General features: G+C 40.9%; 2 protein-coding genes across 3 annotated transcripts in view; one reads left to right on the plus strand and one right to left on the minus strand.

Annotated features, from left to right (window-relative positions):
- Positions 1-6,582: 6,582 nt before the first annotated feature.
- Positions 6,583-7,805, plus strand: nkx2.4b (NK2 homeobox 4b). The gene is made up of 2 exons (XM_061929644.2): positions 6,583-6,958; positions 7,119-7,805. Exons 1-2 carry the CDS (start codon positions 6,583-6,585, stop codon positions 7,703-7,705), a joined length of 963 nt encoding a protein of 320 aa, XP_061785628.1. The 3' UTR covers positions 7,706-7,805.
- A 965-nt stretch (positions 7,806-8,770) lies between these two features.
- Positions 8,771-22,455, minus strand: part of xrn2 (5'-3' exoribonuclease 2) — a 61,120-nt gene continuing 47,435 nt past the window's right edge. For both annotated transcript variants that reach the window (XM_061929269.1, XM_061929268.1), the window contains exons 28-31: positions 15,508-15,635; positions 10,730-10,793; positions 9,815-9,995; positions 8,771-8,966 (exon numbers count right to left, since the gene is read on the minus strand). In XM_061929269.1, coding sequence (XP_061785253.1) covers positions 8,910-8,966; positions 9,815-9,995; positions 10,730-10,793; positions 15,508-15,635 — 430 coding nt within the window. In that variant the 3' untranslated portion in view covers positions 8,771-8,909. The remainder of the gene's footprint in view (positions 8,967-9,814; positions 9,996-10,729; positions 10,794-15,507; positions 15,636-22,455) is intronic.

Here is a 22,455-nt window from a genome sequence, read left to right on the forward strand (position 1 = left end):
GAGTCTACAAGAGATTCAATAATGTAGTTTATCAATACTATTAAGTTAGACTGACCATACGTCCTCTTTTGCGGGGCAGTCTGGGCTGTCCGGGTGGAGTTTCTTAAATGCCTCAAATGTCCGGCATTTTGAGTTAGGGTTGCATGTATTTTCAATGTACGTACAGGGTTAAGAAGGGGTTAAAAACAAAACAAATTGTGAAGGTGTGCGCACGCAGCAACATTTGTGAGGGAGGGGCAGAGACAGAGAGAGCGAGAGAGTGGAGATTGATTGATTGATTGAAACTTTAATTAGTAGATTGCACAGTGAAGTACATATTCCGTACAATTGACCACTAAATGGTAACACCTGAATAAGTTTTTCAACTTGTTTAAGTCGGGGTCCACGTTAATCGATTCATGGTAAGACAGACAAGACACCCGGTTTGCTTGTTTTTTTGTTGTTGTATCGATTATCGCTTTCCGCCAGTGTTTTGTTTTGTTTATATTTGCCGGGTCAAATTTCCGTCCCCGTTTATTGCGTTTTTATTTTGATTCGCCAAAAGTTTTATCAATGACAACTACTGCCTCAGTTTGCACTCGGACAAGTTTACCCCGAGGGGCTGTCAAAATAAAGACTTCATGGTAAACACTAAGGTGAGTGTAAAGTCAACATTTTTAACTCCAGTAAATTAGTTATTTTAGTCTTTGTGAGTCCATGAAAACTTCACTTTTATATCCTGCTGGATCCACATCGTTCGAGGATGGAGACAGGTTAGCTGTTAGCTTCAAGCTAACCAGCCCCCGAGCAGACTCCTCCACCCCAAAAACATACTTTGCAGGTCAAAAAACGGGGTAATTTTTTGCCTTTTGAAGTGTTAATGTGCGAGGAGTGTTCAAAAGGAGTCTCTTGAAGAAGTGGCTGACAAGTTAGCATCGCTGACAGTTACTGAAGCAGAGATGCTGACTGTGCGTTATGATAAACGCTCTGCTTTTTATCCATAGACTTATCAGATTTAATTTTTTATTATCTATAGCAGGCGTGTCAAAAGCGTGGCCCGGAGGCCATTTGCGGCCCACAGCTAATGTTTTAAAGGCCCACGGCACATTCTAAAAATATTATTAAAATAAACAAAAACATAACAAAAGTGAAATAAAAAAGCTTAAAGGTGAAATGTAATTTAGAAAAAGTTGCAATGTTGACTAATAAAACAAAGCTGTTTTTTTTTCTTTCAAACTGTCAGTGCTCAAAACATAATATTGAATGTTATTATGAATTCTTCACCTATCCAAGATTCCGATTACTTCACATCAAATATTCCACTTTGAAAAATATTTTTGGTGGAAGATTTTGCATATTGTGTGTGTTTGCCATTAAAAACACAGTTTTGTTTGACAAAAAAGGGCGGAAAACAAACAAACAAAAAAACAACATAAAAAAAACTAAAACATTTTGAAATGAGGGATAGATCTGAAGTTGATGTAGACTCCAGAGATTTAAGCATTAAATATAAAATGTATGTATGCCCTGGCACACCATTATCATCATTTCATGACCGAAGCAAAACACCTTTTACACTTTTATACTGAAATAAATACACCTCCAACTTATTCAATAAAAACATATAAAAAACTACCAGCAGCGGTAAAGTTTAGATCCATGAAGGAAAGAAGAAAGTGAATGAATGTTTATAAATGAATACATTTACATATGTATACAAATTTGTTTTCTTTTTTAATTATTTCTTTAAATGAATTAAGTAACGTTTATGACAACCTTTTTCCAAAACACAATATAGAATATGAGATACAACAGGATAATGCATACGTTCGGGCAGCACGGTGGCACAGGGCTTAGTGCATGTGCCTCACATTACGAAGGTCCTGAGTAGTCCTGAGTTCAATCCCGGGCTCGGGATCTTTCTGTGTGGAGTTTGCATGTTCTCCCTGTGACTGCGTGGGTTCCCTCCGGGTACTCTGGCTTCCTCCCACCTCCAAAGACATGCACCTGGGGATAGGTTGATTGGCAACACTAAATTGGCCCCAGTGAATGTTGTCTGTCTATCTGTGTTGGCCCTGTGATGAGGTGGCGACTTGTCCAGGGTGTACACCGCCTTCCGCCCGAATGTAGCTGATATAGGCTCCAGCACCCCCCGCGACCCCAAAAGGGACAAGTGGTAGAGAATGGATGGATGGATGGACACTTACAAAAAAAAAAAAAAAATTTACTGTGGGACCCCGTTTTTATGACTTGATGGGGTCCCTGGGATCCCATTTTGAAAATTTCTAGCGCCAACACTGCTGTCAACAGAGGAGAAAAAAATGCTTTATTTAAATAAATATATTATTTATAAAGCAAGTTCGAGTATCATTGGCAAATTTTCACCTAGTCCCGGCCTTGGCGTGCTGCCCGCCTTGGCACGCATATACAGGTATGTGTCCTCTTTTTGGGATTTCAGAATATGGTCAGCCTAATTACCGGTAAGTTAAAACACTATAATGTGGTCATCCGTGTCGAATAAATGACATTTTGTGTCCAAATATTGGGGACTTTTTTAAAGTTACTTTAAATTATGCAAGTGAGTGTAATTGCACAAACACACTTATGCGCATGTGACCACACACACACACACACACACACACACACACACACACACACACACACGCACACATACTGGTTATCATTTGGAATGGGGACCAAGTTTTTGATCATCACTTGTGGGGACCAGCCTTTCTACAGGTTGTGGAAGCATAAAAAAATAGGTAAAATGGCCACTGCCCAGTTAGCTCATACACGTCTTTAAATCTCTGGATTGATGAAGTAATGTGCTGATCATTCTTACTGGGGACCCTGGGGAAAAAGAGTTAATATGGTTCATGGGGACCAAATTTAAATAATTTTGCATAATTCACACAAATTTGTACGTGACGACTGAGGACCATTAAAAAAAAAGAAAAAGGTTCAAATTAAATATGACATGATCCTCAGAATACAGCACTACAGCTGTCCTCTTATAGGAAGTTTCACCACTTAAATGTACCAGCTACAGCCTGATGAGGGGGCTGCTGTGCAAATGTCTCACACTCAAACTAACCAGTTAACATGTTTTATGGGTCAAAGCTTAAAAATCACGTAGACATCTTCAGAATGGATCTGACTATCATTTAAAAAGGTTTCCCTTTAGGGGACCTGTTTTTTTGTCCCCATACCGTCAGAGGTCCCCTAAAGGTGACTGTGTAAACAGAGCGATGTCCCCATTAAGTAAGCATTGCCAGAACACACACACACACACACACACACACACACACACACACACACACTGCTCCTCAAACCCCGTATTCTGTCTCCTACAAACATCAAAAACTCATGTGTAAATCAATGTTGATATTGTGATGTTTTTTCAATGTCTTACCTTGCAACATTTGTGAAGGCCATTTTGGAAGCAGTGTCCTGCATTGCATCTATACATTGACACCACACTCTTTTCTTTTCTTTTTTTGCAGGAGAAGGTGCACTCATTGTTGAGAGGCTGCACATTATTCCGCTCCAGACGCAAAAAAATACACACTTAGTCGATCCATTAAACCATATCCAATTGTATTTACAATCCCCAAAGTATGTGCAAAAATGCCACAAATTTAGTCAGCTATTTTAAGTATTCCGCGCCGAACACCTTCGGTAATTTCCGTAGATTATACGTCATTTTATTGACGCTTGATAACGCAGATACTGGAAATGCTCAAAATTTGAGAGGAATGTGGTGTTTATCATTCACAATCCTTATGTAAGTCAAGAACACATGATTGGCTTTTTTATGCATTCAAAATCGTAAATAAATAGCTAACAATTGAGTCAACGGATTGAGGGTCCTCTGATACGCTCATTATACCCTCTCTAAAACATCTAGAAACCGCCAACTATACGCCATTTAGATATCATGACCTGAAAATTAACCAAATATGAGTGATATTGTTATTATAAGCGCCAACGCAGACAGACTATTTTAGCGGCCAATTGATAGCAGTGACCTAATACTAGCTTACGCTGCTGTTGTTGACACATTTAGACAGCGGCTGCTTTTGCTCCGTATCAAACTTACTAAAAGTAAATTCTAGATTATCATTTTATTTTATTTTATTTTTTGTTTTTTTATCTTGTCCAGCTACTCAGGCAAATCATATTGTAGATGTAGATGCCCATATTTGTTGTACAGATTTACTTTACAAAAGAGGATACTTCTTTTGTTGCCTTATTTGTATTTCACTTTATTAAGCGGATTTATATTAATGTTTCGGCGCAGGAGGGGATAGAAAGAGAAAAAAGAAGGAAGACAGAGGGGGAAATTGCGGGGACAAGACGGGGAGAAGACAGAGAGACAACAACAACAACAACAATAACAAACACAACAATAACAATAACAACCACAACAACAGCAGAGCAGCATCAGCAAATAGGATATGTACAAATATGATACCAAAAGTAATAGCAAAGGAGCAGTTAGTGAAGTAAATATTAATAACAGAAATGACAATGAACATTATTGCACTACAAATGGAGCAATAAAAATACTACTGATAGCACTACTGATAATGAATAATAATAATAATTACCTCTACGGCGTGGCGAAGTTGGTAGAGTGGCCGTGCCAGCAATCGGAGGGTTGCTGGTTACTGGGGTTCAATCCCCACCTTCTACCATCCTAGTCACGTCCGTTGTGTCCTTGGGCAAGACACTTCACCCCTTGCTCCTGATGGCTGCTGGTTAGCGCCTTGCATGGCAGCTCCCGCCATCAGTGTGCGAATGTGTGTGTGAATGGGTAAATGTGGAAAAAGTGTCAAAGCGCTTTGAGTACCTTGAAGGTAGAAAAGCGCTATACAAGTATAACCCATTTATCATTTATTTATTTATCATTATCTATTACCAACAATACAATTGCATCAAATGCAACAATACATATATGTAATGATAACTTGAATTACAAAAGAAAGCAGATAAATTGAGGGGAAGAAAGAGAAGCGAACTGTATTAACCTTGTAGATTGTTATAGTAATTTCTAGATTATAATGAATGCATCTCTCACCTGGTAGCAGACAAACGTAGCCATTGGCAGGCAGGCTGGTCGACTTTCACATCCCCTAGGGTGGCGAAAAAGATGCTATTTGCTGCAAAAAATTTTAACCCATTTTGAAGATTGCGATTGAATCTTCATCTAAACGGAATTATGTGAGCATCCCGTCGGTCGGCATCCCAGCGAGAGTGGAAATATTACAGTAAGTGTTTGTTTTATTTTGTTTTAATGCTGCGGACGCTAGTGTCACAATAAAGCTGCATCCATTTCGCACTAGGCCTCTAAAACTTACTGCTCATCTTCTTTGTTTTCGGGCTCAAAAATATAAGGTCTTGCATCATAATTTTTTCCCAAAGTAATCGTTGTTGGCTTTCACAAAGTCTGCTTGATTAACATTGCTGTTGATGGGGAAGGGATCTTATTTTCCTAGTGTGACGTCACGTAATCACGTGACTGGCTTCCTCATTAGCTTTTAAAAATGGCTCAGGAATCTCAGTGAAATGTATACTATTTTGATCCTATCTATTTATTTGCAAACTCTGGAAGTCTTTGGGTGTCCTAAATCCGATATACGATAATAGCTTCAATATAAAGGCAACTTTAACAGACACAATCCACTTTGCACACGTTTGGTTGATCAGCTTTACGTGTGCTATCAAGTTTGCACATGTTTTAGGACATGTAAACCTTTTTAGTAAATCAGGCCCTGCACAGTGTTGATTTTACAAACGTGTTATCTTTACCGCTAAACTGCTTTTAAGATCAGGACGTGGGACAAGCGGTAGAAAATGGATGGATGGATGGGATGTTGAATAACTTGCACCCGCAGTCCTGAAGTTTGGTTGTTTTTGTCAGAGATTTACATAACATTTACGGTAGCTAAAACTAGCCAAAATTTTCACAGCTGCAAGTTAGTGTATAGGACTGATATAAACATCTATTATGCAGCTTTCTGCACATCTTGTAATATTGTACCAACATAAATGGCTGTTACAATATAGATGTGGCAACATTTTCTTTCGCATTCAGATTTCTGCTAGTAAAATAAATACTGGCCATGTCAAAGTATAGCATGGATAAAGACAATATACTACATCTTGTTCAAATTTCAACGTTAATTTGTCGATATGTCGTCAATGTTTCCACAAATTTAAATTCAAGTTGAAACCGAATGCAGCTGAGATAGGGTCCCGCGACCCCGGAAGGGACAAGCGGTAGAAAATGGATGGATGGATGGGACAACTGACATGTTTTTACACATATTTCAATATTGAACGTCGAAGGAATGCCAGCTGAGTCAGAACCACGTGACGTCAGAAACATTCTGGAGACATAGAAGAAACTTATTCTTAAAAACACAGCATTTCAACTTTGACGTCAGCAGGAATGCGCGTGTCCGCGGCCCAACATGTCAATCAAGACTGTTGGCCCCGCCTCCTCATTTGGGTTTAGGTCTCCTCGTGCATGTGGACAGGAAGTAGAAGGGCTGGAGGGAGGGAGGGGGTGAGGCCCAGAAACATCCAGAAGCATCCAGCATGTCCTTGAGTCCAAAGCAGTCCACCCCCTTCTCGGTCACGGACATCCTGAGCCCCATGGAGGACTACCGAAGGTTCGGCGCCTTGGATCCCGCCGGGGGGAGCCTGCTGGGGGCGTACCCGCACCAGCAGGTGTCCCAGGCCGCCATGCAGCAGCATCAGCACCATCATCTTCATCAGCACCTGTCCTCCACTTCCTCGGCCGCGCTGCAGGGCCACGGGGGCTCCTATCACGTGACTCACGGGGTGCCACAGTTCTCCGGTTCTGTGGGGGGGTTCTGCACCGGAGCAGAGCTGCCGGCCTACCAAGACTCTGTGCGGGGGTGCGGCCCGCCGGCGAGCTGGTACAGCGCGCCGGAACCAAGATACACACCAAGTTAGTTTTATTTGATTTGATTAGTTTTATTATATATATGAAACATAAATTAAATACTTTATTGCAACTTTATTAAATGTTTTTAATAATTTAATTTGAATTATTTTTTTATTTTTCACTGAAATTTATTAGAAGGGTTTATTCCTTTCTTTGATTGTAGTTTCCAGGTTCGTGGGCTCCTCGGCCAGCATGAACGTCGGCGGCCTGGCGGGGTTGGACCGCAGCGGCAAGGCCATGCTGGGCCTCCATGCGGCCCCCAGGAGAAAGCGGAGGGTTCTGTTTTCTCAGGCCCAAGTGTTCGAGCTGGAGCGCCGCTTCAAGCAGCAGAAGTACCTGTCAGCCCCCGAGAGAGAACACCTGGCCGGACTCATCCACCTCACTCCGAACCAGGTAAAGATCTGGTTCCAGAACCACCGCTACAAGCTGAAGCGGCAGGTGAAGGACAAGGCCGCCCAGCTGCAACAGGACGCGGGCAGCTTATGTCCGGGAGGCCGCCGCGCCTCCTCCTCGCCGCTTCTCGCCAAGACCGCCAAGCCAAACCGGAGCGACTACAGCGGCTCCAACCGGACCGCAGAGCGCGACTGCAGTTCGGCAGAAAATCTCACCGCGAACCAGCAGCTGGACGATCTAGACCGGAACCTGTCGCCCAGTCCACCACTAGGCCTGCACTTGCACACGGACTCGGGTCTCCTGGACTACACTGGCGGTACAGTTGGGTCCAATTTACTCTTCGGCAGAACTTGGTAGGACTACTTGTCACCTTGTGGATGTGTTCCGGAACCCAACTGAGGAACTTTTCTTCTTTGGACGCAATAACTCAAAACTTACAACCTGCACGGACACAAAGTTGGTGCTGCTTTCAAAGTTATTTAATCATTTCAGCTTCTTGTTGGAAGACAAAAAAAATATTTGAAACTTTTTTCAATTGTTAATAAAGTTTCGTTTTTTTTTTGACTAAATCACTGCAATCAATATATTGTATTATCTATGCTAATCATATACTATATAATCATACATACGAAGGAACAATACATTTCTATAACTATAATCAATCAAATTTATCAGATATAGTACCATACAGGATTTAATTATTACATATTTATCACACAAAACGAATAATACATGCATAATAAAGTGATTGACATTTTACTATTTCATACTATATACACAATTAGTGAGTTATATAAGTGATACAATTTATCATATTAAATTAGTGATTGACTGTACAATTTGAGCGACTAATACAAGTATATATACAATGAGCAGCTGGTATTATATATACAATTAGTGATATAATTTATCAGTTAGGGATTAATAGTGATTAGTAATTGATATGATTTATAAAATGTTTTATATTTATCCAGTAAGATTAGTTATTTGATATTTACTATATTAAATTAGTTTTTTGATATGATTTACAAGATTAGTGATTGATATTTTATTCGTCATTATTTAACAGAAATGTATATCATGGTATTTATTGTACAAAATTAGTAGTATATTAAATTAGCGATTAATATGATTTATTTTAAATGCGTAATTTATATTGCACATAATTTCTTATAAATGTGTGGTTATCATTTATTATATCAAATTAGTGACTGATATATTGATCGATATCATTTATTTTGTAAAATTAGATAAATGAATACATGTAAAATATCCTTCAATAATGAATACTGTAAAAGATGAATACATGCAAAAGGATGAGTACATATGCATATTAAAGTAAAAGTGTAGCTTTAATTAGTAAAAGAATGTTAAAAAAGATAAATATTGAATTTGAAGTGAAAAGAAGAAAAAGTAAATTAGTTGAATTCATCAAAACTTGTTTTATTGGACAAGTTATTAAAAGATGTTGGAGAATCTCTCAAAAGACTTTGTCCTTTCTGATTGGACGTTAAAACAACTGCTTGGACAAAAGTAGAATTAAAAAGAAAAAGAGTCTTCTTTACTTCCAGTTGTATCGATTGGAAGGAGGCGGCATGGCATAACCTCTGTTGGAACCCTGAAACACAAAAATACTTTATTTTCAATATACTTTGTTGATGTGAAAAAAAATGGATGCCAGAAAAATGTTAAATTAAAAATCGTCTAGGGGAAAAAGCACAGCGTTTAAATAACTTTTAACTTGTCATTTAAAAAAAAATACTATACACACTGACGACATGAATATTTCATCATCCTTAGAGTAAAGCTTTTAAACATACATTATCATAAATAACAATTAAAAAATACTTTTGTGAATTTGTACATTAACTAATTTAACCTTTTAAAAAGTTACACTGACGAGAAATACAAATATTTTACATCAGCTCTTAAAACACATTTTTATGCATTGGCTTGTAAAAACAAGCTGAGCTAGACTTTTCTGTAATGATTTAAAATATTTTATTCAGTCTTAATTGCTTTTATCAGCTTTTTGTATTAATTTCTTTTTTTAAACCTGTAAACTTATATAGCATTTGGGCAGGTTGAGCTGATTTTAAAGTGCTTTATAAATAAACCTTGACCTTTAAAAAGTTACATTGATGAGGAATAAATATTAATATCATCCTGACTGTACAAAATGTTGATTAATTATTAAGATTTATATTACCAATATTTACAGTTTTAATTGTTGTCAAGAGTGACAAAGGAGACATTATGCAGTTAAAATAAATATACTGCATGCACAACATGTTGAATATCATAGTATTTATCATTAATATTTACAGTTTAAACTGATGTCAAGTGTGAGGCAAGAGGCATCGTGAAGTTAAACAAATAGCAATATACTGTATGTATAACATGTTGAATTTTAAGAACATTCCTGAATATTTTAGGGGAAACAAAAAACATATTTTTATAATATACCTGGTACTGTTGTCCCCGTTTGTCCTGTCCTCTTTGCTCACGCCAGTTGTCTCTTTGCGGCTCGTAGCGCTGCTGGTAGCTGCTGGGGCCGCCACCCCCGCCGTGGCTCCTGTCGTGTTGGTACGCCGCCTGCTGCGACTGCATGGTTCGATCCCAACCGCCTCTACCGCCTCGCTGCTGCCTGCCGACACAAAGAAGGATCCAATACATTTGAAACAATTATTTTCAAGTTCTTCAGAACTTTTTGTAGAACGGATTCCAATGTAAATGTCAACAAGCACATTTCAAAATACTGACTTTTATCAGCACTTTACAATGCACACTTTGATAATAACTAACCAAAGTGAAATAATATTACAAAATTTAGGATTGTAGACAATGACAACATATACCAGCAGACATTCTACACTTTTATCACAAGATCACATAAAACCAAAGCGTTCTAGCAGACAAAACAGGATTAAAAAAAAATGTTTTGAAGATTTAATTTTTGCTGAAGCCGATGAACATTTGTTTGCCATGGCTGACGCCCAGAGAGAAACAGGAAGTGCTTTCATCTTTTATCCTTGCAGGCGAGGTCCTGTTCTTTCACGGGAAGGTTAACGAGGCAGCATGGCCGCTGGCTAATGAGCAGTGACCAGAGCTGACACGCTGCCACAATGGGCCTGAAAAAGGTTCCGCCACACAACTTGAGGGCGACTTTGGAGAGGCGCAGCGCCCGGTTTGGGACTGGCGAGCAACCGGGCCAGCAGAATTAGTGCTGCCTCATTTAGCTGCACAAACCTCCTCCAGGGAAATTGAGTTGAAAAAAAATCTTCATTCAGCAGCGTGGAACACTCAGTCTGTTCTGTTGGTGCAGACTAATCACACAGACGTGAAGACCAGCGTGTGGTCGCAGTAAACCTGGAGACTCACCATTGAGACTGAGACTGAGACTGGAAGGACGGCGGCGTTCCCAACAAGCTGCCTGGTTTGGAATCTGCACAGAACAAACAAGACACGGTAAAAACAATTTCTTCAGGACAAGAACGAGCGGCCATGTTGGACTGATTGTGTGACTTTGATTGCGCGTAAAAAAAATAAACAGCGGACATGAAATGAAGCAAAGACTGAATTAAACGGCGAGAATAACGGCACATTTGCATGTTCTGTTTGGAAATGAAACAAGCATTCAGCCGCCAGCTTTGTGGACAACTCAAGTGGCCGATTCCTTCATGGAAGTTCTTCTCAAACACACACTTAAGAGCACACAAAGAAAAGCAGCCAAAGCCTTCTTCTATATCCCCTGTTACCATAGCAATGACCAGCTGCAACTTCGTTTTAGTCAGGGACACTTACGTTCACCAGCGCCAATCAGTTAACTAGCCGACTAAAATGAGTTAACTAATGGACTAAAATTATTCAAAAACTAAAATGACTTAAATTGAAATGAATTAACTAGTTGACTAAAACTAGTTAACTAAGCAAATAAAATATGGTAGCTGTGATTTGTTCAAGATCAAACTTAAAGTCTTTAAGACCTCTAAATGGAAAATTTAAGACTATATTGGCAAAAAAAAAACCCATTAAAACAAGTGTTTTATGTAATTTTTTTAACTTGGTATGAATGCACACATTTAGGGAACAACAGGATGCGTTAATGAAATGCAAATTAATTAACTTGTCGCCTCAAACCCAGTAGTAATGTCGCTGTCTTGCAAATTAAATAATTGCTTAAAGATAAACCAAGTCTTGTGTTTTGGGGCTGCAGTTGTCAACTGCACCTCAAATGACCTTACATCCCAATGGTGTCCAGGGAAAATTGGACCAACAAAACATATAAAAAGATATTGATTGGCAACACTAAATTGGCCCTAGTGTGTGAATGTGAGTGTGAATGTTGTCTGTCTATCTGTGTTGGCGCTGTGATGAGGTGGAGACTTGTCCAGGGTGTACCTCGCCTTCCGCCCGAATGCAGCTGAGATAGGCTCCAGCACCCCACCACCCCGAACGGGACAAGCGGTAGAAAATGGATGGATAGATTACAAGATAACTACTGAGCATGAACATAAATAATTTCATAACCAAACACTAGTTTATTTACCAACTATTATTGATGTATGACCTAAGATGTAAGAAAGTGTTTATTTTTAGCTGATGAATTAGTCTTTTTGTTTCATGACTGCAAAACCTGTCATTTAGCCTCATTGCAAAGAAACGTACAGACGTCCTACTTTTTGTAGTTTTAATTATATTTTATTCGTATGTTTCTATAATTTGAAAAAGTTGCTTAACTGGGTAGTTATCCAGAGCCTGCAAAGTTTTTATTTTGCCTCAAAAATATTTTCGGTTAGGGAAAATTCAAATTAGTAATATCACTTTCAAAGCATGAATATATGGCATTACTTTATGGAATGTTTACAATGAAAACACGTCGAATAAAATTAAATTGTTCACATACATTAATTCACAAGAATTTGTGTAAATTTAAAGTATTCTGACCCAATCTTACAGCTGCCAGTGATGGTTTGCATTATAGAAACCAGTTACCACCAATTGACTTTTAAAAAGAACAATATAATAAGTGTCTTTTGAACGCTTCTTGTCAGATAATCAATCATTATCGGATAATCTTGTTAATGCAAAAGTGTCAAGTCATGAGGTTCACGCATTTGGACGTGGGTTTGCACACGTTTTGGACATCACTGAATGCTGTGTTTTATAATCTTTAACAGTGGGCCATTTGTGACTTCAGAGATTGACAGATGTACGTATGTGGTCATTCTCAAACATGCAGTCTCCTGTATCTCTCTCGTCTAATGTCTTCCCGTCTGTTCTGATGTCTATAAAATAAATGCCTCCATCAAATGCAGCTAGGATAGGCTCCAACGACCCCTTCCCCCCTAGTGGAACAAGCGGTAGAAAATGGATGGATGTATGGATGTTTATTTGTGCACAGCATTTTACACGGGACTGTTTTGATAAGATGGGCCACTACAAAAGTTGATTTGCTTCTAAACTCAAGACGGAAAAAGACAGCGACATTATTACTTGGTTTGAGGAAACAAGTTAAGGTAAGATAAAGTATTAATCTTGGCATGTGCATAATAACTCCCAAGTGCTACATGCAGTGACACAAAATGCTGATATGTAGCTTTTTTATACAGCTTTTTTTTTTTTTAATTGATGGTGATATTCATCTTTAAGATATATATTTAAATGTGTACATTTTCAAAAGATACTACTTCTGGGAAGTTATGGTCGATGATGTTTTCCACCAACAAACTTCAAGTGGACCACCCAGTGGGCTTCCAATTACAACGCCACAACACTTGCCTTCCTTTTCTGAAAAGAGAGAATGACAAGTGGACACCTGTCAATCTCCTTAATTAGCCATGATCTGAGAACGTCTGGACCTTCAGTGAGGACACAAAGGCCAACAAAAGGATTACGCCATAAATCCAGCTAGCGCGCATTGGCCACTGTATTAGGAACGGATTACGAGCTGCTCCGCAACTAAACACCTCTTTTCAATTTGATCGGCGACTATTTGACTCAACTCCGCTCTCCTAACAAATAAAAACACAAACAGTTTTTTGTTTGCGTCCAAGCAGCAGCAGTGCAAAGGTTGATGTCTCAGCAGCAGATGAAAAAAATACTTTTGGGACTAGCAGGTTTGAGGCTAATAAAGACTTCCAAAGCGAGGAGCAGTCCAGCATGCAGTGAATTCATCAAAGTGTGACTTGTCAGGAGGTCAGAGGCTGATAGAGTTGTTAGCTTGTTGCTTCAGTGCATCAGATCCACAATGGCCACCAGCCGGGCCTCACTGTGGCTGCTTCAAAAATGCCAGCTGGTGGGGCCGCTGAGCACAAAGCCCCCCTCCTGCATCACCATGGGGGGGCAGTGGCACCGTTAAAGGAGGAAGTTAACCTCTCATTCATATGCAATCAGAGCCTTTGATCAAAATGCTACACAGCAGCCATCATTATTTACTCTCAAAGCAAACATATTTTTCCATTATTGGTAGGGATGTGCCCATCGATCAACCACTGATCAGTATCAGATGATTTTCATTAAAATGTATGTGATCGCCATTGCCATTGGATGCTGATTACAAAAGCCACTCTCTTCTGGCTAACATGCCACTTTGAGTCCCCTGGCTAACAAGCACCTACAGACCAATTATATGTGTCCATATACATGGTGGAGCTGCTCTGCCAAGCCAATAATAATCACCTCCATTACTGCAAACGTTAGTGGCCTAGTGGTTAGAGTGTCCACCCTGAGATCGGTAGGTTGTGGGTTCAAACCCCGGCCGAGTCATACCAAAGACTATAAAAATGGGACCCATTTCCTCCCTGCTTGGCACTCAGTATCAAGGGTTGGAATTGGGGGTTAAATCACCAAAAATGATTCCCGGGCGCGGCCGCCGCTGCTGCCCACTGCTCCCCTCGCCTCCCAGGGGGTGATCAAGGGTGATGGGTCAAATGCAGAGAATAATTTCGCCACACCTAGTGTGTGTGTGACAATCATTGGTACTTTAACTTTAACAAATGAACTACATTTCTTAGCATCTTAATCATCATCATCAAATATTACTGGAGGATGAGGTTAAAAATGTTACACACAGTAAGCCAGGAGCACGCATGCTAATAGCAAAGCCAACCGTTAAACGAGCTTGAAACAACTCAAGAAATAAATGCTTAATAAAGTTCAAGGAGTGTAGATACAAACGCGTTGCAGCAGAACGTAAGCAGCTATTAACAAGTAGATTTATAAGACTCTCGAAAGAGGATAATACAGTCCGTAAACAAAAAAAAAGCATCTCGGTCCATAAATTGGTGGTGTCGATACCAAGGGTAATATCAGCATATGAAGTATAATATCAGTATATGGTCAATATTAGAGCGATCAGGTCAATATTCTTATTTCCTTAATCACTTTTTGTTTTTGTTCATGTTTACAAATTGTGGGAATAATTCCCTGGACACTGGAGAACGTTAAGAGCAAAACTCAAATAATTTAAATAGGCAATAGTTTTTGCTTTTGTTTAGTTATTGTGTGCTACTCACTTTGTTTTGAAAAAAAAAAGTCTGTAAAGAAAGAAAATAAGGAACTAATTTAAATATTGAGTTGATATTTTTACACTGTCAATGGCACTCATCAAATACATTGAACATTTACAGTTGATAAATGTGATCGATTATGGCATCAGCCAATTTCAGTCATGGATGATCGGTGTCTGTGTCAAAAACCCCTGATCAGAACGTTACTACCGGTACTTCCCGGAATACTTGTATGCTCGAAATGTTACTTTTCCTACTCGATTAAAACAAGTATCCACTAATAAAAAGAACTGCTGACATTGTTTACGATGCTAAAATTACAAAATTGTTTTTTTCGTGTGTTTAGTTGAAAAGCACAGGAGTGCTTGCAATGTGAGGAGCTAAAAGTGATTAGCATGGAGAGCACCAGACACCTTCACACACTACATCCTTCATCTACTTGCAAATGGAGACATCAAAGTCAATGTGGAGTAGATGCGGCTGAGGGTAGCGGGGTGATTAGAAGTCGAAAAAGGTGACGGTGGTTAAATGTAATTAATTATTTTTTTGTAGACCGTCACATGATTTAACTTCTTCAAGTATGCCTAAACTCTTTCTGATATGTGCAAGAAATACTAGCACTTTGTTATGAGGCCAGCTTTGTCTTACGTTGGTAGGCCTGTTGATGGCCGCCGCCGCCACGAGGGGAGCGGTAGTTTCCTTGGTGGTGGTAGTTGCCGGGTGGTGGGGCATTGCTGTACTGTCCTCTGCCATGTTGGTTTCTGTTCAAAGAGTGACTGCATGGAGGACAAGAGGATGTCAAACATTGTTCCTTGTAAGACGCACATAATAAATTCCAAACACGCATTCGGGTGGCGCCAGCTGTTCAATTATTCACATTTCTTAATGATAATGTGGACGTTTGAGGAAGAAGCACAGATCATAATTAAGCATGGCTGCTAATGGCGACCAAACACTTACACACTTTCTAGAAAACAAACACCACACTTCATGTTTGGATATTCAACTAAAGGGTGGAACGGAACACAAAATGGTCCATTGTTAGGATCTTGTCACGGTTTTCGGTTCGATGTATATTGTTGTGGTTTTTAAAAGCAAATATCCGAAAAACGCAGCATTACAATTATCAATTATGGTTCTTACAAAATATCTTCTAAAAAATTAAAATGCCTCTTTAAGCTCTGACCCTGGAATTAGTGTAAACAAATAATGTAATACATTTATAAGCACATGTCCTACTCTGTTTAGTGGTACTTGAACGCACCGTACAAACACTCATCTCTTTTCCTATACAAATCCTGGGTGCCACGTTAGAGCCACCACATCATTTTGTGGCCCGCGAAAGCCTGGAAATATTGTGCATCAAAAGGGCATTTCATCTTTTATGGAAAATATTTTTTAAATGCATGCAAATGCAATTCTTAAAGGGGAACTGCACTTTTTTTATTTAAATGTTGCCTATTGGTCACAATCATTATGAAAGACATGAAGATAGATATATATTTTGTTATGCATTCTAACTTGTGAATAAACTAGGGCTGTCAAATGATTAAAACGTTTAATCACGATTAATCGCATTTTGTTCAAAGTTAACTCAAAATTAATTGTGATTAATCGCAGACAGGTATACATTTTCATCATTATAAAGTGTACCCTAGACAAATAATTTTCAGGGGGGGTGGCCTAATATTTGCTGCGTGACAATGTTTTAACTTTCTCTATTAACTTTTTAAATGTAAGATTTAGCCTACTAATCATTCTGTAATTGAGGACTCGATCAGAACATGTTCTCAAAGAACACAATTTTAGTGAGTATACATTTAAAACAAATCTGTTATGAAGTATAGTATTAACATATATATTTTTCTTACATATCATTTTGTCCTATATTTAAATTGTTGCTGCTTATTGTATTATGTCATTTTTTGAAATCTTTTTTTGTTTGTTTTTTTAGAGAGATTTTTAAAAAATTGTCACTTTCTGTGTAATAAAAACGATTGGCAACAAATCTAGCATCTATTTTTGGTGTTATTGGTGACTGTACTCATGTTTAGAGACTCGGTTTAGATTATTTCGCGCCATGTTCGTGACGAAAAGTGAGCTGCAAAGAGCCTAATGTCACACTTTCTCCGCATTGCTGGGAGCCTTTTGCTCATTAAAAGCCGCCAGTGTCATCTTAAATTATGAAAATGGCTGTCAGCAGGCATATGTCAAAATATACTGAAGTACGTCCACAGCGCAGATATGCTGCCTCTGCTCCAGACAACCCCCGGGGGTATGGCTGGTGTATGTTAGTGTTATGATGGTAATTTTTCCCATTGTCTGTGAACACACCATGTCCGTGGAGAATGAACAAGTGTTCTGTGTCTATGAGTGAAGCACGGAAAGTCCGCTTACAGCGGAGCCAATGGCAGGTCCTTTGTTCCGCCCTTAAAACGTAATAAAAAAAAAACATCTAAAAAGCGCAAACAAAACTCCATTTACATTTCATGACTTGAATATTAACCAAGTATTAGTGATATTGTTATTATAAGTGCCAACGCAGACAAACTATGTATGGGGGCGCTGTGATCACGAGCTTGTGTCGACATGATTCCACCCCCTTTTCTTGGCAAGCAATATTTGATACAACAAGCAATTTAAGCTTTTTTTTGGTCATTTTGTCAAGCCTTTTCAAATTAAATTCTACATTAGCTGAACTAAAATATCTGTAATTTGGACTTCTGATTACAAAGAAATTTTTCAAACTACTCAGTTTTTTGTTACACACTAATAAACAAATGAAAGGGCAAATACTGTAAAAAATGAGTCCCTCCTGGATTTTTTTGGGTGAATGTTGTGGCGTTAAATGCCTGATTTTGCTGCAGCGTTTTCTAAAAGTTGCAGCAAAATCAATTCCGTGATTCCATTCGTGCCTTTAAGAGGAAAATCACAGGGCCCTTTTTTGCCTCATGATGTATAATCAGAGCTACTACTACATACACGCTCCAAACTGATTAGTAACACAATGTAAAAACATGATCCAGGCAACACATGCGCTGTGTCAAGTCAACCAAATGGTTCAGATGTTTTCATAAATCGTTCCCTCTTTAATTCCGCTACATATGAATAATGTGTATATACTGTACGTAAAGACATACTGTGTATATACAGTGTGTATGTACGTGAAAACAGTATATACAAGTAAATATGTTCATCCTTCGTTTTCGAAGATGACCAGGTGACTTCACGTTGACCTGTGTGTGCGAAGATGGCTGATGAGGCCAATCCTTGCACAGAATGACCGGCTGCAGTGAGGGCAGGTTATGGCTGGCTGAGAGGAAGGAACTGTCTGTCTCTGGTCTTGCGGAGCTGTTGCTTATGTTCGGCTTCATGGATACGTTTTTCCTCAAAGTCTGCTACACCATGCCAGACTGCAGAGCGCCAGTTGTAACAATGTTGGGTATCGGCTTCCCAGGTCTCTGGGTCCAGACCACAACCCTTGAGACTGGCCTTCAGGGTGTCCTTAAAGTGTTTCCGCTGTCCGTCGCGCTAGCGTTCCATGGTGCAGTTCACCATACAGGAGCCTTTTTGGTAGGCGTCCGTCTGACATGCGGAAGACATGGCCAGCCCATCTCAGCTCGGAGCACTTGAGGATGGCATAGATGCTCTATATGCCCCTAAATCTGACCAACACGCCGGATTGTAGTCAGCTGGATGCGTGTCTTAATGAAATTAAACAATGGATGTCTAACTTTTTGCAACTCAACGCTAAGAAAACGGAAATGCTGATTATCGGTCCTGCTAGACACCGACACCTATTTAATAATACCACCTTAACATTTGACAACCAAACAATTACACAAGGCGACTCGGTAAAGAATCTGGGTATTATCTTCGACCCAACTTTCTCGTTTGAGTCACACATTGAGAGTGTTACTAAAACAGCCTTCTTTCATCTCAGTAATATCGCAAAAATTTGTTCCATTTTGTCCACTATCGACGCTGAGAATTATTCATGCGTTCGTTACGTCGATTACTGTAACGTAATGCCTCACTTCGTCTAGCATTAAAAGATTACAGTTGGTACAAAATGCGGCTGCTAGACTTTTGACGAAAACCAGAAAGTTTGATCATATTACGCCTATACTGGCTCAGCTGCACTGGCTTCCTGTGCACTTAAGATGTGACTTTAAGGTTTTACTACTTACCGTATTTTCCGCACTATAAGGCGCATCTAAAAACCACAATTTTTCTCAAAAGCTGACAGTGCGCCTAATAACCCGGTGCGCTTTATTACGATTCATTTTCATAAAGTTTCGGTCTCGCAACTTCGGTAAACAGCCGCCATCTTTTTTCCCGGTAGAACAGGAAGCGCTTCTTCTTCTACGCAAGCAACCGCCAAGGAAAGCACCCGCCCCCATAGAACAGGAAGCGCTTCACCCGCCCCCATAGAACAGGAAGCGCTTCACCCGCCCCCATAGAACAGGAAGCGCTTCACCCGCCCCCGGAAGAAGAAGAAAAAACGCGCGGATATCACCGTACGTTTCATTTCCTGTTTACATCTGTAAAGACCACAAAATGGCTCCTACTACGCGACAAGGATCCGGATCATAAAAAGACGCAATCTCTCCATCCGCACACGGATTACTACCGTATTTCACAGCAACTGATATTCCTGTGAACTGCACTGTGGAACGGGAGCACGTACGGTGAATATTCGCACCACAGGGAATGAGGAGTCATCCTTCACTGTGGTTCTAGCTTGCCATGCTAACTTCCACCCATCCAAAAGAGACCTTTCCAGCCGGCGTCATCATAAAAGCTAACTCGAAGGGATGGATGGATGAAGAAAAGATGAGCGAGTGGTTAAGGGAAGTTTACGCGAAGAGGCCGGGTGGCTTTTTTCACACAGCTCCGAAGGCGAACACACCTTCACTAAGACGGGCAGATAGCGCCGGTCGACATACGCCAACATCTGCCAGTGGATCGTAAATGCCTGGGCAGATAGTTTCGGTCACAACTGTGGTCCGAGCTTTCCGGAAGGCAGGATTCACAGAACTGCTGCACAACAACAGCGACACTGAATCCGATGACTTCGACGAGGCGGAGCCGGCCATTTTTGGATCCCACGCTTGCGCAACTTTTCAATTCGGACACCGAAGACGAAGAATTCGAAGGATTTACGAATGAAGAATAACTTCAGAAGGTGAGCGCTATGTTTATTTTGTGTGTTGTGATATTAACGTTCGAGCAACATTATGTTGCTATTTATTGCTCTACACCATTTTGAATTTTACTATGTTTGTGATTGCACATTTGCGTACATTTTGGGACAGAGTTGTTAGAACGCTGGTTTTCAATATATTATTAAAGTTTGACTGAACTATCTGACTGTTTTTTTGACATTCACTTTAGCGCAGCGTTTTTTTGACATTCACTTTAGCGCAGCGTAGGCGCGGCTTTTAGTCCGGGGCGGCTTATTGGTGGACAAAATTATGAAATATGTAATTCATAGAAGGTGCGGCTAATAATCCGGTGCGCCTTATAGTGCGGAAAATACGGTAAGTATAAAATACTACACGGTCTTGCTCCATCCTATCTTGCTGATTGTATTGTACCATATGTCTCAGCAAGAAATCTGCGTTCAAAGAACTCCGGCTTATTAGTGATTCCCAGAGCCCAAAAAAAGTCTGCGGGCTAAAGAGCGTTTTCTATTCGGGCTCCAGTACTCTGGAATGCCCTCCCGGTAACAATTAGAGATGCTACCTCAGTAGAAGCATTTAAGTCCCATCTTAAAACTAATTTGTATACTCTAGCCTTTAAATAGACCCCCCTTTTAGACCAGTTGATCTGCCGTTTCTTTTCTGTTCTGCCCCCCTCTCCTTCGTGGAGATGGGGGGCACAGATTCGGTGACCACAGATGACGTGCTAGCTGTCCAAAGTTGGGACCCAGGGTGGACCACTCATCTGTGCATCAGTTGGGGACGTGTCTGCGCGGCTGACCTGTCTCCACTCAAGATGATCTCCTGCTGGCCCCACTATGGACTGGACTCTCACAATATCATGCTAGATCCACTCGACGTCCATTGCACCGGTCGCCCAGGGGGTCCCCACATTTGCGGTCCCCTCCAAGGTTTCTCATTGTCATCCCATTGGATCAGCTGCATTTCCAGCTTGTTGGAAGCATTCATGGCCCAGTCGTCCGCAAAGAGGAAGTCGCGAACCTTGGTGGTAGGTACTTTCGTCTTTGCAGATTGAACAGCTTGCCTTTAGTGCGGTACAGACAGCAGAGCAATGCCGCGGTGGTTGTTGCAGTCCTGCCTGTTGGCCTTGCGTTTGTATAGGTGGACGATGGAGGCATCTTTGAACTCCTGTGGCAGCTTCCCTTGGTTCCACATGGTGCAGAATAGGTCTACCAGTTGTTTGGTCAGAGGTGGTCTACCGACTGTGTAGATCTCTGCTGGAATTGCATCAGCACCAGGTGCTTTTCCATTTTGAAGTCCTCTGATGGCTTTGATGACCGCAGCTTCCGTTGGTCAAGGGAGGTGTTGACTGGGACTTGAGGGAGGCGTGCAAAGGCTTCGGGGAGGTTGAGAACACCGTGAAAGTGCTCAGCCCAGCGCTCAAGGATCTTCTCTCTGTCTGTGACCAGTGTGCTGCCATCAGCACTGAAGAGAGGGGGCGATCCTGATGATGTGGGCCCGTAGATGGCCTTGAGGGTGCTGTAGAACTTCTTGCTGTCATTCTGGTCTGCATTGGAATGGATATCGTCAGTTTTTCTGCAGAGCCAGTCGTCCTGCTTTTAAGGGCAGACTGTTTTCGAGAGGATGTTGGATACCTGAGGTGGACTTTGTGCAGACGATGTTTCTCCTGGAAGATCTCTGATGTGATCATCGTTCTCTTCAAACCAGTCCTGTTGCCTGCGGGCTGTAGGTCCTACTGCATTGAGAGCAGCAGTGTGGACGGTGGCCCAGTCCTCCTCGGCGTTCCCAGAAGGTTTCAGGTCCTGCGGTTTGCTGGCGAGCTCTTTGGTCAGGGATTGCTTGACAGAGGCATTGGTGAGCCTGGAAACGTTCATGCGCTCCGGAGGTTGGGAACCTTGAGGCCTTCTGGGAGAATGGATCTTGATGTTAAGCTTAGACACAAAAAGCCTATGGTCAGTCCAGCACTCTGCGCCGCCTTTGTAACCCTGACATCCTGTCTGTCTCTTTGCCTCATGATGACAGTAGGTGCCAGTGTCTTGAGCGGGTATGCATCCATGAGTTACTGTTGCGCTTTGGGAGGCTGAAAACTCAGTTGGTGATTTAGAGCTCATGTGCCGCACAGGTCTCCAGTACAAGGGTGCCATTGCGGTTACAGCTGCCCATGCCATTTTTGCCGAGGACTCCTTACCATGACTTATGATCAGTGGCATTGACGTCACCGAGGAAGATGAGCTTGTCTGCCCTGCGCACTGCCGTGATTGTAGCGTTCAGGTCTTCATAGAACCTCTCCTTCACATCGTCTGGGTTAATCATCGTGGAGGCATAGGCACTGATGAGAGTGTTTTCCTGGAAGAGGCAGGCGCAGCGTCATCAGGCGGTCATTGACGGCTTTGGGAAGTGCAGCCAGCTT

The sequence above is a fragment of the Nerophis lumbriciformis genome, linkage group LG34 (genome assembly GCF_033978685.3).
Source record: "Nerophis lumbriciformis linkage group LG34, RoL_Nlum_v2.1, whole genome shotgun sequence".
NCBI classification, from domain to species: Eukaryota; Metazoa; Chordata; class Actinopteri; order Syngnathiformes; family Syngnathidae; genus Nerophis; species Nerophis lumbriciformis.

Excerpts from the sequence above, each read along its gene's own strand:
- nkx2.4b (XM_061929644.2), top strand. The coding sequence starts at position 6,583 with ATGTCCTTGAGTCCAAAGCAGTCCACCCCCTTCTCGGTCACGGACATC. Across the intron at positions 6,959-7,118 it reads GGAACCAAGATACACACCAA|TTTCCAGGTTCGTGGGCTCC; the intron begins GTTAGTTTTATT and ends CTTTGATTGTAG.